Source organism: Schistocerca serialis, chromosome 10, assembly GCF_023864345.2.
Source record: "Schistocerca serialis cubense isolate TAMUIC-IGC-003099 chromosome 10, iqSchSeri2.2, whole genome shotgun sequence".
NCBI lineage: Eukaryota > Metazoa > Arthropoda > Insecta > Orthoptera > Acrididae > Schistocerca > Schistocerca serialis.
This window is the reverse complement of record NC_064647.1, coordinates 142,751,329-142,771,579: the sequence shown is the minus strand read 5'-3', so window position 1 is coordinate 142,771,579 and position 20,251 is coordinate 142,751,329. Positions and strand designations below refer to the sequence as shown.

Genomic DNA, 20,251 nt, shown 5'->3' with positions numbered 1-20,251 from the left:
GCAAGACTAAAGCTAAATTAATCAAAATTAAACTCAATAATGAACAGGTGCATATTATGATAATCTTTTTAACCCGCTCAAAAATATTAAAAAAGAACAAAAAATTGCTGAAAATTTGCTCATAACACTAGACATACCTGTCATGCTAAGATTATTGAATTTCTACCAAAAAAGAAAGAAGGTTCAAATCTAACAAAACATTGGTGCCTGCATTACCATTTTTGACTGCTGCTGGCTCAATGGCTGGAGGAGCAGCTGCTGTTGAAAATGTTGTCATAAATAAGAAGAAAGTTGATAAAGAATCAGAAGAGCAATAAAGATGCAGTCTTGCAATGGAGAAGGGGAATCAAACAAAAAAATCCATAAAGTAATTGATAGGTATTATAATGCATAAAAAATGTTGTGAAACAAATAAAAATGAAGCATTTTCGTATTATTTTATTGACTGATGAATTACCTTATAAACCAAAAACTTTGACTCTGGAATATTTAATTTAGATTTTTCTGATAATTTTGGCACTCTTAGGATATGGTGGTCTAAGAACAGTGATAAAAAGTTTGTGTTTGATTTATTTGGAGGAAATATTCTCAAAGAATTGTTTAAATATCTTGGTTCAAGTGAGTTGTTGTATAATGGACAGCAAATACAAAATTTTAATGAACTAATGTGTGGTCATTTGTGTCTATTTGTTTTAAACTACATGCTAGATGAAATTTTGAGTCTGATAAATGAACAATTTTGGAAATATGATAAAATGCGAAAAATACCGGGAAAATAAAATAATTAAAATAAAATCTGAAGAATTTAAGTCTTTAGAATAAAAAATAAAAAATGAATTAGCAAAATCAAAAAAGGAATTAGGTAGTATTCTTGAAGCAATTGAATCAAAAATGAGAAAATTACTCAAACAATTTCAGAAAGGATTAGTTAAAATTTTTAGAAAACTACAGGGTATATCCATTTTAAAGGTAAAAGATTAGTACATACAAAAGATCCTGCAAATTATTATGATGCAGTTAACAAACAATGAATTAAGTAATTTTATTAACAAAACTGAGCACACAATGCAAAAACTGTTACCACAACACATCTCAAAGAAAAATTTTGTAGCTTTATAATGATAATGATACCACTATAAGAAACGTTGATGAAAGGTGGAAAGCTAGCATACATTTGCTTTAGATAGGTGAAACACACTAGTAAAATAAGTGCTGTAAAAAAATAATAGTTGAATTTACTTTTACGACTGGAGACAAATTTTGTGATTAGTTAACTTCTTTTAAAATATTGATTCCACACCTTTTTCCCCCTTAATTCTATATCCTTTTGATTCTAGAAGTTCTTCTAATGTTTTTCTAAAACATTATTTTTATCAGAATATTCTTCGTAGATTTCAGAAATAATTGGGGTCTAGTTCATCTCTAGTCAGATCACCAACCACAGTCTTATTAACCATCTTATTGTTTGCTGTAGTAGTGCATTCTTGAGTGATAATAATACACTGAACATGTTCTGCTGGTATGAGAATATAGTCATATAACCTATTTTCAGTTTCATCATTACTGTTATCATGTTTCTAAAGTAATGAATTTTGTCATTAAAAAACTATCTATGTAATATTTTATGTCATGAAATTTCATATTGTATAGTTCTTTGCCTCCTTCAATCCCGAAGCACGTAAAACCAGATTAAAAATTTTTCTTCAATCACTTTGTAATTGATGCACTCTTTGGTGTGCACATAATAAAAATTATTGTCTGGATGCTGCCCAGAGTTGTTTGTAGATAATCTAGATTTGATTAACTTGCTTGTTGTTCCACCATTAGTCATTGACATTTATTTTGTTCTATACTACTTTCATCCTTCAGATAGTCAACTAATATATCCTTAGTTATTATGTAATAGTCTTTAATTTCATCAGCAACTTTAGTTCTTAAATCCATTACTAGTTTTTAAAAATTTCAAACTGATAGTAAAATCCAAGTTGTTCATGTAAATAATTAGGTGTTATTTGTGTTGCTCCATTTTGTATATAATCATATTATAAAGCTAATGGATCATTACATCTAATTTCACTATAATCTAGGTTTTAATGTTTAAGGATTTAACACTCTAAGCGCCAAGCCCGTAAAATTTACGGGCCTGGGATCGCGCGAAAATCACCAAGCCCGTAAAATTTACGGGCCGCTACATTTAATTTCATTCAAAACACTGCAACGTTATTTCTACGGGTTTGGCCAGCGCTATACGTTTTTCAGATGTTTATTAACAAAATGCGTCCATAGATGTCACGGCAGCGCTGTAATTCATGTTAAAACTTATCTTTGCGTTCTCAGTCTGTATATCATTCAGTTGTTTGTCATCATGTTTCGGCGCGGTTTATCAGACGCAGAAATTGCGGATTTGATCAATCATAGCGACACTCTGGATAATGTAGAGAGTGATTCAGACGATTCTGAATGCAATGGTGTGTTTGAAGGTACGTATTTCCGAATTTTCCACGTAATTGTGCAGTACGCACATATCTGTTGAACATGTGTAAACGATGTATGTAGTTACACATAATGTGATATTCTTTTTAGAAGACGAGATTGATGACAGTTTGTCTTCAGATGAAGACGAGAATGATGTTGAAGGTGTTGCTTCAAATCCAGCAGCTGTGCCGTATCCGAAAGACAGTGAGTGGACTGCAGTTGACACCTACCGACCTCTGCCTGTCAACACGACACCCAGGCAGATACTAGTGGATATTGATGAGTCGAGTTCTGTACTGGATTGCAGTAAAGTGTTCCTTACTGACAGTGACGTAAATGAACTCAAGAGACAGACAAATTTGTATGCATCACAGACAATACAGAAGAAAAGAAGAGGAAATAATCTGAAGCCCCATTCAGTTTTGAGTTCGTGGAAGCCAGTGACTATAAGTGAGATGAGGCGTTTCTTGGGTATTATTTTCCACATGTGTGTTTCGAAAAAGCCAAAAATTGCGGACCATTGGAGCACTAATCCTGTTCTTAGTTGTAACTTTTGTCCCCATGTCATGAGCCGTTTGCGTTTCACTCAGATACTGTCATGCTTGCATCTTGTTGACAATTCAAATCAGAAAAAACCAGGCGAAGATGGATTTCATCCACTTTACAAAGTTTTGCCATATTATAATAATTTGAAGGAGCGATGTATCCAGGCATATCGTCCCTCAGAAAAAGTGACAATTGATGAAGGAATTTGCCCATTTCGAGGTCGTGTGAGTTTCCGTGTTTACATGCAAAATAAGCCTCATAAGTATGGACTGAAAGTATATGCTGTTGCTGAAGCCAGTAGTGGCTATGTTGTAAATTTTGAAGTTTATGCTGGTAAGCATATTGTTGACAATTCTTCGTCTGCGGTTATTTTGCGATTGTTGTCTGACAGCAGCTTGCTGAACAAAGGCCACACTGTGTATTTAGATCGATTTTATTCCAGTCCAGAGCTATTTCAGCAACTGGCAGAGAAAGGCACTGGAGCTGTTGGTACTGTGAACAAATCCAGGAAAGGATTGCCTAAAGATTTAGTATCTGCTAAGCTGAAAAAGGGCGAAATGTCTTTTCGGCGTAAAGATAATGTATTGGCAATGAAGTGGAAAGATAAGAGAGATGTGTATACATTGTCTACAAGGCATCAAGCAACATTTGGTACGCATACTAAGAGAAATGGGTCTGTAGTATTGAAACCACTTCAGGTACTTGATTACAACCTCAATAAAATTGGAGTGGATATTGGAGACCAACGCCTGCAGTACAATCCGTTCCAGCACAGAACTGTGAAATGGTGGCGAAAATTATATTTCCATTTGCTGCTTATGGGAGTATCAAATGCATTTTGGCTGTACAATGCAGTGCACAGGAAGAAAATTACAATAACAGACTTTATAACAGTGCTTGCAGTTCAGCTTGTTGAAGACGACACACTTGAATTCATTCCAAGAAATGAAGGAACTGTAGGTCGGCTAACAAAGAGACATTTTTTGCAGCACATACCTGCAACTACTAAGAAGTATGCTGCTCGTGTGTGTCACGTGTGCAGTTCCAGGAGCAAGAAACAGAGTGGCAAGGCTTCTCGCAAAGAGACACGATACGAATGTGAACAGTGTGGCGTTGCACTCTGCCTGGAACCTTGCTTTAAAATTTTCCACACTAAAAAACAATATGATTCTGTGTGAAATTTATATGTAATACTGTATACTATCAGAAACATGTAATGTAGTGCCACAATTTTGGTTAAAAATAAATCACAATTGTATTCCCTTATTCGTATGACTTTTTCTAAATTCTTAAAACATCTAAGTGATTTCTATAACTGTACCTTAAAGCTGTGCATTGTAAAGTAGTTTCTTTCACTCAGAATTAAAGTAGAAATGTGCAGCTTCAAGATGGTACCAAATTTGCCACAATCCAAACAGTAGATTTGATGCAGTAATTTTTTTAATATTGGTAAAATTGCCCGGTTTCTAGGGACGGGTGCATAAAATAGGCCTGGTACAGAGAGTGTTAATGAAAAACACAGGAAACACTCGAGGTAAGATAATACATTATCAAAAAACTATGAACAGCAATAAGTGAACAACCAGAAGAGTAAATAAAAATGTTAAAGTGGAAAATAAAATGAAGGGGGTCAATACCTGGAAACAGTGCAAAAATTTTGTTGATAATGAAATAATAAAATCACGTTAGCGAGCATATGTATTTTGAGAATGATGATGTAGACATGGTACTAATAAGAATAACAGTGTACAGGGCGAAGAAAGTAAAGACTTTGCTCTTTTTTTGGCAGTAGATGGTTGTAGGAGCTACTAGAAGATCTTACAAGAAAGTTAAATGCTATGGGAAACTACAGTAATGTCGACTACTTTAAATATAAAGAGTGTAAGTAAAAATACAAGCTCTCTAAGAGTATCTCTACACAGTGAATTAGATACAATTTTCTTAAAAGAAATGCAAACAAAAAAAACTTAATTCTTGGTTACGACACAGCATGTAATGCAGCTGTTGTGGAAGGGAAAGCAGTTTTTTTAGAGATAAAGTAATCTGTAAAACATCTGCACTTTTAAGAGATGAGAGGCGCATAGTGGCATGGCATCAGGCTATGTTGCTAGTGAATATTTTTTTACACTCCATGACATAAAACAGAAAAAATAGTTTCCATAGATAATACACACACTGATAAGCCAAAACATCATGACCACTCCCCACCGTGACACTGGTGGCGTTGCGGACATGTGACACAGTAACAAAAGAGTGTAAGCAGAACAGGGGATCACACTACCAAAGACATCAGTTGCAAATAGGGAAATCTACTGAGAGAAGCGAGTCTTACAAAGGGCAGATTATTATTATGCAGAGTATGTAAACGGGAATCTCGAAAATGGCGAAGGTGGTCGAATGTTCATGTGCTACTGTTGTGGTCACTTACAGAAAGAGGTATAAAGACAGTGAAACTACTGCTAGGTGCTAAATGGTTGGACATCCACGACTCTTCACAGAATGCGGGGTTTAAAGGCTTGTCAGCTCTGTATAGCAGGATAGATGGTAATCTGTGGCATCTCTGGTGCATGCACAAGTGTTTCAGAGCACACCTTTTATCGTACTTTGTTGAATATGGAGATCCACAGCACAACACCGCTGTGTGCTCACATGTTGACCCAATGATATCACCAATTACAAATGCAGTGGGACCATCGGGATCTGACCATCGATCAGTGGAAACATGCCCGTTCTTTAGGTGAATCACATTTTTGTTACACTGGGTCGATGGCCTTCTCTACAAACGCTGTCGTCGAGGTGAAGGGCAGTTTGAAACATGCGGCGCACCACTGACACAGGCTGGTGGGAGCAGCTTCATGTCATGGGAGACATTCTCCTGCACTTTCATGGGACTTGTGGTAGTAATCGAAGATATGCTGACAGCTGCGAATTACCTACATCCCCAACGGCGATGTCATTTTTGAGCATTATAATTTTCTGTGTCTCAGGGTCCGAACCGTGATACAGTGGTTTGAGGAGCATTATAGTGAACTCTTGTTGATGAATTGGCGACCAAATTCGCCTGATTTAAATCCTACAGAACCCATCTGGGTCGCTGTAGGGTGCCATCACTGCATATGCAGATCAGCAGCCAATTACTTATGCGAATTACATGACCTGTGCGTAGACATCTAAAGCCACATACCTCCACAAACCAACCAACAAACTGTCTAATCCCTGATACGCAGCAACAGTGATGTATTTCATTCCAAAGGCAGACAAAGAAGCTACGCTACTGGCCATTAAAATTGCTACACCAAGAAGAAATGCAGATGATAAACAGGTATTCATTGGACAAATATATTATACTAGAACTGACATGTGATTACATTTTCACATAATTTGGGTGCATAGATCCTGAGAAATGAGTACCCAGAACAACCACCTCTGGCCACAATAACGGCCTTGATACGCCTGGGTATTGAATCAAACAGAGGTTGGATGGTGTGTACAGGTACAGCTGCCCATGCAACTTCAACACGATACCACGGTTCATCAAGAGTAGTGACCGGCGTATTGTGACGAGCCAGTTGCTCGGCCACCATTGACCAGACGTTTTGTGAGTAATCTGGAGAATGTCCTGGTCAGGGCAGCAGTCGAATATTTTCTGTATCCAGAAAGGCCCATACAGGACCTGCAACATGCAGTCGTGCATTATCCTGCTGAAATGTAGGGTTTCACAGGGATCGAATGAAGGCCATGGATCGTAACACATCTGAAATGTAACGTCCACTGTTCAAAGTGTTGTCAGTGCGAACAAGAGGTGACCGAGACATGTAACCAATGGCACCCCATACCATCACGCCGGGTGATATGCCATTATGGTGATGACGAATACATGCTTCCGATGAGCGTTCACCGTGATGTCGCCAAACACGGATGCGGCCATCATGATGCTGTAAACAAAACCTGGATTCATCTGAAAAAATGATGTTTTCCCACCCAGGTTCGTCGTTGAGTACACCATCGTAGGAACTCCTGTCTGTGATGCAGTGTCAAGGGTAACTGCAGCCACAGTCTCCAAGCTGATAGTCCATGCTGCTGCAAACCACGTCGAACTGTTCGTGTGCAGATGGTTGTTGTCTTGCAAACGTCCCCATCTGTTGACTCAGGGATTGAGACGTGGCTGCATGATCCGTTACAGCCATGCAGATAAGATGCCTGTCATCTCGACTGCTAGTGATATGACGTCATTGGAATCCAGCACGGCATTCCATATTACCCTCCTGAACCCACCGGTTCCATATTCTGCTAACAGTCATTGGATCTCGACCAACGTGAGCAGCAATGTTGCGATACGATAAACCGCAATCGCGATAGGCTACAATTTTACCTTTATCACGGTCAACTGCTGTTTGTGTATGAGAAATCGGTTGGAAACTTTCCTCATGTCAGCACATCGTAGGTGTCACCAATGGTGCCAACCTTGTGTGAATGCTCTGAAAAGCTAATCATTTGCATATCACAGCATCTTCTTCCTGTTGGTTAAATTTTGCGTCTGTAGCACGTCATCTTCGTGGTGTAGCAATTTTAATGGTCAGTAGTGTATTAAGCATGTGGTCATAGCGTTTTGGTTCAACAGTGTAGCTAATTAGTCTGATTCAGCTCACTCCTACAGAAAGTATTTAAATTATGTGATTCCCAAAGAGATCCAGAGGCCAAACCTTAATTTTAGTTAGTAGGTGAAGACTTTGGATGTGCACAATACTTGCCTGTTATTGTACTTACACAAATGCTCATGGTACGACTACATTGAAAATGTACATGTACTGAAGAGATCGCATAATGATGCTCGCTGGTGACGTTGTGGACACGTGAAGTGGCAAAGAAAAATTCTCAATTATGCCGTTGTGTGATAGGTTTTCGGGATTCTGCTTAACAGGTCAGGGGTCTGCTAAACACAGGGAAGCCACTGCACAGGTAGTGGAGACTGGGTCTATTTTCTTATTAGAGGGTCTTGGGAAACAGGAAGGGCGTCAGTCTAAAATGATGCAGGGAAAACACAAGAAAGTAGAGCTAGCAACAATCGTTACTGTAGTTATAAATCGTCGTAGCTGTGTTGGAAAACAACCAGAGCTACATGCGCTAATAGAAAGTGCTGAAGCTCCAATGGTTATAGGTACGGAAAGCTGACTTAAGCTGGAAATAAATTCAACTGAAATTTTTCAAAGGAGGTAACTGTTTCTGAAAGGGTGGATTAAGTACAGATAGATGTGGAGCATTTATTGCAGTCTTGTAGTGTAATTGAAGTACATACTCCCTGTAACGTAGTATGGGTAGAGGCTAAACTTGACAACTGGAATAAACTGATAACTGGTTCCTTTTACTGAACCCCAACTCAAATGATACAGTTGCTGGACAGTTCAAAGAAAACTTGAGTGTCATTTCAAGTAGGTACCCTATTCATACACTTATAGTTGGTGATGACTTCAGTTTATCATCAGCATGTTGGCGAAAACACACGTTTAAAGTTGGCAGTATGCGTAAAATGCCTGAAATGGTACAGAATGCCTTCTCAGAAAATTATTTTGAACAATTAGTTCAAGACCCCATTCGAAACTTTAATGGCTGTGAAAACATACTTGACCTCTTAGCAACAAACATCCTGAGCAAATAGGGAGCATCATGAATAAAACAGTGATTGGTGACGGTATCGAAGTTAAAAAGAGACTGAAAACCGTGACACCCCAACCTACCAAAATAACGCAAAATACATCTATTAAGAAATAGCAGATAAAAATTCGCTTGGCACCTTCCTAAGAGATAGTCCCTCCTGTGTAAACGTAGACCAGATGTGAAATAAAAATCAAAGAAGCAGTATAGACAGCAGTGCGCCATGGCGAATAAAACAAGTCAGAACACTGTCACAGAAGCACCGGGGAATGCACGCTAAATTTATAAGCACGCAAAATACCCAAGATTGCCGAAGACTTACAAAAGCTCTAAATTTAATGCAAACTTCAGTGTGAGATGCTTTTAACTGTTTCCACGAGATCCTGTCTCTAAATGTGGGAGAAATCTGAAAGAGATTTTGTTTGTATGTAAAAGTACAATAGCGACAAGACGCAACAAACACCTTCACTGTGTGAAGCTACTGATGACAGTGCCAGTAAACTATAGTTACTTAACAGGGTTTCCAAAATTGCTTCACCAAAGAAGTCGAAAGAAATAGTCCAGATTCTGAAATAACACTACCTACTGAAGCGAGTAACTTAGGAGGAGATAGCCTCGGTGTAGCAAAGCAGCTTAAATCACATAATGAAGGCAAAGCCTCTGGTTCAGACTGTATGCCAGTGAGGTTCCTTTCAGAGTATGCTTACACAACAGCTTCATACTTAGCAATCATGTGCAACCACTCTCTCTTCGAAAGATCTACACCTAAAAACTGTAAAGTTGCAAAATTCACGCCAATACCCAAGAAAGGAAATAGAAGTAATCCACTGAATTACAGGCTGATACGCTAACATGGATTTCTGAAGGATTTTTGAACATATATGGTTTTCGAACATTATGAGTTAACTCAAAGAAAATGAGTTATTGACAAAAAACCAACTCGGTTTCAGAAAATATCTGTCTTGTGAAACACAAGCAAGTCATTATTCTCTTGAAGTAATAAGTCCTATCAATAGAGGATATCCAATATTTTTAAATTTCCAGAAGGCTTTTGATTCCATTCCTTACTAGCAACTTCTAACAAAATAGCGTGCTTATGAAGTATCGTTTCAGTTGTGCGACTGAATTGGTGAGTTCCTATCAGAAAGGTCACAGTTCACAGCAGTTGTCGGAAAGTCGTAGAGTAAAACAGAAGTAATACCTGGCGTTCCCCGAGGAAGTACAATAGGCCCTCTACTGCTCCTGATCTACATAAACGATTTTGGAGGCAATCTGAGCAGGTCTCTTAGAGTGTTTGGAGATAATGCCATCACTTACCATCTTGAAAAGCCATCGGATGATCAACACCAATCGTTAAATGATTTTGTCAAGGCATCTGTATGATGCGACAATTGGCATTGACTCTAATGAAAAGTGTTAAGTCATCCACATAAGCACTAAGGGGAATCTGCTAAATTATGGTTACACAGTAAATCACACAAATGTAAAGGCTGTAAAATCAACTAGATACTTAAGGACTACAGTTACAAGTAACTTAAATGGCTCTGAGCACTATGGGACTTAACTGCTGTGGTTATCAGTCCCCTAGAACTTAGAACTACTTAAACCTAACTAACCTAAGGACATCACATACATCCATGCCCGATGCAGGATTCGAACCTGTGACTGTAGCGGTCATGCGGTTCCAGACTGTACCACCTAGAACCGCACGGCCACTCCGGCTGGCACAAGTAACTTAAAATGGAAAGATCACACAGATATTGTTGTGGAGAAGGTAAGCCAAAGACTCTGATTTATTGGTAGAACACCTCAGGAAGATAACAAGTCTGCGAAAAAGTTTTCTTACTCTTTGCTTGTCCACCTTCTTCTGGAGTACTGTTGGGCAATGTGGGATCTGCATCACATAGCATTAATGGAGGACATCGAAAAAGCTCAAACAAGTGGAGCTCATTTTGTATCATTGCGAAATAGGAGATAGAGTCCCATGGATATGATAAATGAGGTGTGTTGGCAACCATTAAAACGAAGTCATTTTTCGTTGCAGCAGGAATTCCTCATATAACTTTAATCACAAACTTTCTCCCCAGAGTGGGGAAGTATTTTACTGGTGTCCACCTACATAGGAAGAAATGATCATCATAATACAACAAAAGAGATTAGAGCTCGCACAAAAAGATTAAATTGCTTGTTTCCCCCACGCGCTATTCCAGAGTGTAACAGGAGAGAAACAGATCGAATGTGGTTTGATGAACCTTCTGTCAGGCGCTTAATTGTGAATTATTGCAGAGTAACTATATAGATAGAGATGTGGGTAGATACCAGTGAGGGGGCACATCATCTTGCTGCTAAATAAAGTTCTGTGGTTTAGCTTCTTCTAACTGAGGAATGTGCCACAGGTATAGCACATTAATCTATGAAACATCCGTCCCTGGTAGCTGAGTGGTCAGTGCGACGGAATGTCATACCTAACGGCCCGGGTTCGATTCCCGGCTGGGTCAGAGATTTTCTCTACTCAGGGACTGAGTGTTGTGTTGTCCTTATCATCATCATTTCATCCCCATCGACACGCAAGTCACCGAAGTGGCGTCAACTCGATAGACTTGCACCAGGCGAAGGGTCTACCCGACGAAAGGCCCTAGCCACACGGCATTTCCATCTGAGAAACGTCAGTTACAGTTGCTTCACTGAAAGGGAAAGACACAAGAACATTTTGTCAGGATATGGCACAATAATATTCAATTTAAGGGAGTCTTGTTACAACAGTACCATGCTGTAGCAATTTGACGCCCCCGTTAATCTAGAAAAGTGCATCAGACTTTAGTTTACTCTCGTATTCTGCACGTTTTACCATTGCCCTCAAACATGTTGCAGCCACAAGAATTTTGGTTCGAAGTAAGTGTGTATGTGCAACTGATTGCATGTGCGATGCAAGCACATTTATCTGTAAAGGTGAGCACTTGTGGATGAGCATGCATTAGTGTAGAAGGATAGGAGAGTCGATGTAGCGTCATTGCTATTCATGAAATATTTTGACTTAATGGCTTCCGAGTGAAGAGTACCTTCCTCTATTTGATTAGGATGCTGCCAGAGATTTGCGATTAACAGTACAAAATTTTTTTCTGCCTTCTCTAAGTAGATATTCTTTAAGTACCTGGAGATGTAATCAGTTTTTTGTGTTGCATTTGCAACTGTCAGAAGGCTACTAGTGACTGCATGTGATATCTCTTTTAGTGGAGGGCTACGACTGCTTAACAGTTATATGAAGATGGTATCTGTTCTTTTGGACATGCCCGAAAGAACAGATACCATCAGTGACCATGCAGCTCTCTTAGAATGAAATGATAATTAAATCAAGACCCTAACCTGTTGACAGGAGTTGATGTACATCAACAGGGGCAGTTGAAAATGTGTGCTTCTGTAAAGTTTGGAAGGTAGAAGATGAGATACTGGCAGAAGTAAAGCTGTGAGAACGGGGCTAGAGTCATGCTTGGGTAGCTCAGTTAGTAGAGCACTTGCCCGCGAAAGGCAAAGGTCCTGAGTTCGAGTCTCGGTCCGGCACACAGTTTTAATCTGTCAGGAAGTTTTAATGTGTGCCCCGATAGGGACTCGAACCCGGGATCTGCTGCTTACATGGCAGATGCTCTATCCATCTGAGCCACCGAGGGCACAGAGGATAGTGCGACTGCAGGGATTTATCCCTTGCATGCTCCCTGTGAGACCCACATTCCCAACTTAATATCCACACACATGTCCAAAGGAACAGATACCATCTTCATACAGTTAAGGCTAACCAGCCATTGACCTTCTTCTGTGCTGGATGCACACGCATTGCCTGAACTCTTACAGGACTCGGTAAGATTGTCTGCTCTGAGTAATGAGTGTAAGGGGCACTATGAATGCAGTGTGTGGACATTAAGTTGGGAATGTGAGTCTCACAGGGAGTGTGCAAGGGATAAATCCCTGCAGTCGCACTGTCCTCTGTGCCCTCGGTGACTCAGATGGATAGAGCGTCTGCTATGTAAGCAGGAGATCTGGGTTCGAGTCCTGGTTGGGGCACACATTTTCAACTGTTCCCGTTGATGTACATCAACGCCTGTTGACAGCTTATCATTTCATGCTTAACAGCTTTATGCTGAGCTTAAAGAAAGCCACCGTCATGAATCAGTGTGACAAAATGTGGTGACTCGTTTTACAGGTGGAATGTAGGAATTATAGTGGCGAGTGAATGAAGACTTTGAAAGTACGATACCACTGTCAATCTGTTCCTTAATGTGCTGAGGCTTTCCATTATTCTGTACCGTAGAAGAGAGAGAACGGTAGATTCAGTAATATTGTTTCCAGAGGTCGGAGTTCTGCTTCTGATATCGCTTCTTTCATAAAGTGTATGTGTTTGGAGAAAAATTGTGAGAATGTCTCTGTTTTGTGCAGGAGTCTTTCTGCAGAGGAGAAGGGCAGGAGGTTGATAGAGGCAGCTAAGCAGGGGACAGTGGAAGAGCTGGAGGAGCTACTCGCCGTTGGTACAGACGTGGCGATGGGGGACAATATCAGGAGCACTGCCCTGCACTGGGCAGCAAACAGGGGACACACAGAGGCAGTGAGGAGTCTGGTGGAGGCTGGTGCAGTGGTGAATGCCAGGAACTACTGGCAGAAGACGCCTCTCCACTACGCCGCACAGAGTGGCCACACAGCTGTGGTGGAGGTGCTGGTGGCGTCCTCTGCCGACCCCAACGTCAGGGATGATGACGGGTGGACGCCGCTGCACGATGCGGCATACTACGGCCACGCAGAGGTGGCGACAACACTGCTAGAGGCAGGAGCTAACAGGAGGGCCACAGATGACTGGGGTAGAACCCCACTGGACGTCGCCAGGCAGTACAACCACCACCAGCTGACGGGTATGCTAAGATGAGGCTAGTCTGTGGAGTACGATTAAAAGGGTGAATTCCCGTTATTGTTAAAATAAAGAACACAAAAGAGTTACTCCTGTAGTCATTTTTGTACTCATATTTACAAAGTACATGAACGTCATAACAAGAGCAATAATACAGATGTCTACAGAAATCAAAAATACTCTGTTACTAATAAATACCAGGTATCTACAATATTCAGTTACTGAAAAGTACTCAATAGGAGCATGTTCATTACTGCATGAAACAATCTTAAATTTCATCATACCCATATTACTGGCGTATAATCTGTATAGTGAGAGAGCATCTTCAAACATGAGGTCAAATTTATTTCCATGTCTGCCATGAAGATGGTGCAATAATTTGTGAATATAGTCACAATGTGGCATTGTTAGCAATACTCACACCATATTTGGCCTGATGTGAAACTGTATTTACTCGTGTGTCTGCAGAACACATGGCTCAAAAGCTAGTGTGTTTAATTACAATGTGACATTGCTAGCAATATTAAAGTGATGTTTTGTATTTATCATCTGAAATAGTATTGTCATTTTAATTTAAGTAAAAGTAACTCTACAACTTCTAATCATACACGACACATACAACTGCAGTGTAGGAGTTATAAGACGTATTACCATGTATTGGGTAACACGGATCTACACTCTCACACTACAGGGTGCTACAGAAAATTTATGCTCTTTTCAGACTGTCCCTCTGTCCATCTTCACTGTCTTTCCCTGAGCTCGGCGTCATGTTTGCAGAGCGTCTGCAGGGGCCACCACACAACCATCATGCAACAACTCTGGTTGGACAGGCGCTACTGCCGACAGTGCCCTCATTTTCGCAGAAGTCACACTACCAAACTGTGTGAATCTTCACCTCTTCGCGGTGCAAAGACTGTTCCAAAAAATTTCAGGCATGCAACTGCATAAGTGCGACTTCTTTTTCTAATATTTCGGCTGAATACCATCCAGCCATCTTTAGGTTCGGTTGACGATGAATTTAATTAATAGAGATAGCGGCTTCAGCCTATATAAATCATGGAATCTGGCATTTTCTGTAATAAACTCACAAAGATGTCACGACAGTGCAGCTCGCAGTGACACATCAGTGTCACCATGTGGATCGATTGCGCAGCCATAGATCTAATTCCATGCATATGTGATACCTCTGTGCCACTGATAAACGTCTCTGGTGCTTGTATCTGTGGCCGCAAGTGCAGTGGTGCGGTCCACAGGTTTAAAAGGACGGACCAAGTGACCTCCTTCCCAATCAGCACAATGTGGCTGATGTTTATCCTTTGAGCACCTCATCACAAAATGTGCACAACAAGCTAAATGCTCTAGGTGTGGGGGGCAACACAGCCTCTCACAATGCAGCCTCAGGGAAGAAAAGTGCATTATATATACATAATAGAGGGAAACATTCCACGCGGGAATACCTCGACGACACCTTAACAGAAACAAAAGTAGACTCCATCATGAGTGACCATCTCCCCATCATACTCTCAACAACAGCAACACAACCCCCTCCCACTCACCCGACTAACAGAACCATAAATGTGTACTGGACAAATATCAAAACATGCTAACAGAAGAACTAACTGCCCCCATCAGCATCACAGACCCAGACGAGCTACAACATGTTGCCAACAAACTTGAATCGGCCCTCCAAACAGCCATAACAGAAGCAATACCCACAAAAACAATAGAGAACTGGAAACCCCACATCCCCCCAGACGCATTAAACCTTATCCCACAGAAAAAACAACTACAAAGACAAATGATGAGGAGACAAACCACACCTGAAATGACAGTGGAAGAGATTAAATGCCAGGGTCAAGAGTATCACTTCAACACACAGACAAAAACAGTGGGACGACACATGTGCTCAGCTAAATTACAGAGAGGGCAGAAAATTCTGGAACATAATTCAAAACATTAACAGTACAACGAAAGACGACTCAATCCAGCCTGTGGGTAAACAAGGAACCAATGACCGACCACAAAGAACAGGCTGAAGCATTTAAACAGGTGTTACAAGAAGTTTATTCATTCCCAGCTGACGACAAATTTGACAAACAATTTAGACAACATGTGGAATCCCAACTGCCACAAATACTAGCAACCCCCATGAGCGACACATAAAAACAACCAGCCCTCACTAGAGACATAACAGAGACCGAAATAGAAGATGCAATCTACACAGGAGGAAACTCTGCCCCTGGAGAAAACGGTGTCCAATGACTCCACCCCCAAAAAGTGCCATCACGTATCCTTATCCCTATACTATCCCTCATCTACAACTTCTACATGAATCACAAAATACTACCGACAAATTGGAAAACCAGTAGAACCATCATGATCTCCAAACCCGACAAACCCAGGACTGACCCTCATTCGTATAGACCAATATCACTACTTGACATAATAGGAAAGTCATACGATCACATATTGACGGACAGGATACGAAAATACACAGACGACAAAGGATTAATCCCCCCAATACTGGCAGGTTTTCGGCAGAAGCACTTGACCAACGACTCCCTTTTGAAACTGACTATCAGCATAGCAAAAGACTTCAACAAAGGACACTGTAAACTCTCTGACCTTCTGGACATCAAGCATGCCTTTGACAAACTGTGGCACAACGGCCTGCTATATAAACTATCTGAAGTAGGGCTCCCAACAAAAATGATAAGAATAATAAAAGCCTACCTAATTGACAGAACCTGCATCAGACATGTAGGAACAGGAAAATTCGGAGCTTTCACACCACAAGCAGTGGTACCTCAAGGAGGAATACTATCCCTCTTACTGTATACACTCTATACCGCTGACATCCCCATAGTTAGGACATGTACAGAAACCATAGGTCTGTATGCAGATAATACAGCCTACTGGTGCACAGAACTGAAAACAAGCACCGTACAACAAAAGACGAACAACTACCTCACAAGACTAGAGCAATGGCTGACCAAATGGCCCCAACCCCAACAAAACACAAACAGTTCTCTTCAAACACAGACATTTGATCAAATAATGACAGCAAGACGACAACGACGTCCAGCTATCACTATTGAACATGCCCCTTACATTGAACAACTCAGCCAGATACCTTGGAGTACACCTAGATTGACACCTTAATGAGAAAATACACCTGAATCACCTACTAAACAAAACATGACTAAGACGAGATTTAATGAGACAGGTGCAAGGGTACTTCCATGGCTGCAGCGATGAAACAGCCCTACATACGTATAAAACGTTCATAAGACCAATATTGGAGTATGCAGTCTCCCCACTTGGGAGAACACATGCCCACATAGTGGAAAAACTCTATAAAAAAGAAAGAAGACTTATACGCAGCATCACCCAGCTACCTCCCACAACCCCCAGCAATGAAGTGTACACAATCTCAGGCATAGAACCACTACAAACCAGAATGGCTAAACTCAGGGTGAGGTACGGAAAACACATACTCCACACCAGGACAGACATGGAGAATATTATCACCATAAATGGAAGGGAAAACAGAGAACCTAAGTACAAATACATACCACCCTCACACACAATAGCCCAAAACATAGCCAAAACATTCCCTGACCTCATCCCAATCCTGCAGCCCCTAAATGAAAACACAACAACACCAACTCACCTTGATGAAAGAATAACGGATTAAACACACACACACAAAATACACCAACACAAGAAACAAACAATCTACACAACACCAAACACCTGACAAAACCGATCACCCCCTCTCAGGATCAGTTAACAAATAAAAAGGTCAACCAAAATTGAAAATACCCAAAGAAGAGACACAACACCGCCTATAAATGTACACTACTAAAAAAAAAAATTTGTAAAGCAACTACAGTCAGAATCTGATATATACAACAGATTACCAAAATATATGTATAACGATAAAGAAAATCACCCTCGATACTTACTGTGAAAATTCTAACAATCCACAAACAAATATATATTTCACTCAATTATTTCTTTTGTTTTTAACATGCCTTTTGTTTTTATTATGCCTTCTATTCTTATGTATTTTATTTCTATTATGTTTCTTGTTTTTACTTAAAACCTACATTATATTAAAATATGTTACATAAACTTTTTTGTATAAAAAACGAAATATACTATAGTACTTGATGTAACGTAATTGTAAGACATATATGACAACGCACTTGTGAGAAAAATAAATAGTGTCAAAAATAATAAATATGTAAAACCCCTATGGTTGAAAAGGGATGCCAGCATGCAGATTTTATGGAATTCCAAACTGTGGCTTGCAGGAAATGTAAAACTGCTTTGCGAACTTGTGTACACAGTCCAGGTAGAAAACTGAGCACATCATATGACATGTGAATGGTACTCCACTCCAAAGGATTATAAAGCAATTACACTTATAATATTTTTTTTAAAAAAATGGCAATGCAGCTAGAAAGAACTTAGCAGTTTGTCAAAATGAATGATGAAACGTTATCATCAAAAGTCAGAATTGTCAAAGAGGGCACTGCTGGTAACTAAGAGGTACTAGCAAGTTACCTGTCTTACAAATTGCAATAGAGTAGCAATGTTATGTAATGTTTCTCAACAGTTGGAAAATTCAGCTACAAAGTCTTGAGCTAGCCAAGCTGTCTACACAGAAATATGCACCATAGTTCCACTTTGTTTGCAGTAAAACAGAATTAAAAGACACTACATGCAAAAAATAATATTTCTGTCCTGATTTTGTTGTCATGTCTACTATCCATAGTCAGATTAACACTGTTGAAAGACAAAGTTGCACTTGAAGCAGGAGCCAGGTCATCAGATGTAAACACAAGAGAACGCTACAGATTTCATGACTCTCCACACCAAATGGGATATACATCAGTCAAAATTGTGCAAGTGAGGAGGTAATGAAATGCATGAAACTACAGGAAATAAAATTCACTGTTTTGGTCCATAAATCAAATAAATAGTCATTATTAACTGTATGTCTAATGAGTGAGTTACTGTTTCATCAATTAACTGAAATTTGCTGTCTGTATTTTGCGAGAAAAAATTGGATACTTTGCGTCAGCAAAGTATCCAGTTTCATAGCTGTAAGCAATAAAGACTGCAGATAATGAACTTCTCATACTTCAGCATCTCTATACAGCCATACAAATGATGGCATTCATGTACTGTGTAATCAGCCACAGACTAAAACATTGATGAGGAGTTTTCATTTAAAACAATTTCAAAGTTCTTTTGGTGCAGATTTGTCAGACTTGTATGTGCAAGGAAAATCTGGTATGGGAGTATGGCAGTTGAGATCAATATAAGCTTGGCATGCTTTGTTATACTCAATGAATGAATGGCATAAACAGAATGACACCTTAGATGTCGAACAGTGCTGATTTTGGAAGGATCATTCATGTAAACTCGGACTCACACATTCTCACCTGTCAACAGATCGAGGCTGTCAGAGAGTTGCAGTATTTCTTTATCTCAATAAAGCATATGACTCAGTACCACACTTATAATTATTATCGAACATGGGATCGTATGGAGTACGAAACAAAACTTGTGACCAGTTAGTGGTTTTCATGATATGGATGACACAGCAAAGTTATCTTGGATGGATTGTCATTAATAACCCATCCCAATTCAAAAATAACAGTGAAGTGCATAGCTACAACACTAGAAGAAAGGATGACATTCATTGTTCTGGATTAAATCTCACTTTGGCACAGAAAGGGGGTGAATTATGCTGCCACAAAAATCTTTGGTCATTTGCCAAATAGTATTAAAAGTCTGACAGATAGCCAACCACATTTAAAAGCAAATTAAAAGAATTTCTGAATGACAACTCCTTCTACTCAGTAGATGAATTCTTAGATATGAAGTAGTAAAAAAAAAAAAAAAAAAAAAAAAAAAAAAAAAAAAAAAAAAAAAAAAAAAAAAAAAAAAAAAAAAACAACTACAACCAAGGTTTCCTTTTCAGCAGTAGAATAGCTTCTCTCACAGGAGTTTTCATTCTGCTACCAAAACTTAAAGTTGTTAGTTTTTCTCTCCTTCTTCCTCATACTCCTGGACAGTCAGTTACATATTCAGAAGCAGTAATGGGCATACAGATTTCCTTTTCTCAGAATTCAGATGTCTGAAAATCTTGGAATAGCTAAGCTTGCATTTTACAGCTTCCCACTGTTCCTGACACTCCACACTATGAAAAATGAGCTTTATTTTGTTTCAACAGTTCATGACTTGACTTGGTATGTCCCTTCAGTGAAATGCTACTAAACCTGGGGAATATTTTAGCTGCATCTTATTCTTAGATGGTGGACATTTTCTAATTCCCTCTATCTTTTTTGGTCTAGGATTAATAGCTTGTTAGCTTACTATGTGTGCCAGAAAGTTTATTTCACTCCATCCAAAATGTGTTTTTGAAAACTTGATAGTTATTCCCTGATCATTTAATATTCTCAACAATTTTTCCAGTAATGTTATATGGTCTTCCAAGTTCTTTGCCAATATCATAACATCCTCAACAAAAATGAGTACCTTCTCTAATAACTTGTTCTCTAATATCAAATCAAGTGCACAAATAAATTCAGCCACTGGTACATTAAGGATGAATGGTAAAACTTTATAAACTGTTAACACCTTCCATCAAACATATGCAAATGGCACTTG

At 39.5% G+C, this 20,251-nt stretch overlaps 1 protein-coding gene across 1 annotated transcript in view; it reads left to right on the top strand.

The window, feature by feature from the left end:
* The window catches only part of LOC126424771 (ankyrin-1-like), a 63,312-nt gene extending 43,876 nt beyond the window's left edge, over positions 1 to 19,436 (top strand). The window contains exons 6-7 of the mRNA XM_050087523.1: positions 13,102 to 13,568; positions 14,286 to 19,436. Coding sequence (XP_049943480.1) covers positions 13,102 to 13,568; positions 14,286 to 14,512 — 694 coding nt within the window. The 3' untranslated portion in view covers positions 14,513 to 19,436. The remainder of the gene's footprint in view (positions 1 to 13,101; positions 13,569 to 14,285) is intronic.
* The last annotated feature ends 815 nt before the right edge of the window (positions 19,437 to 20,251 follow it).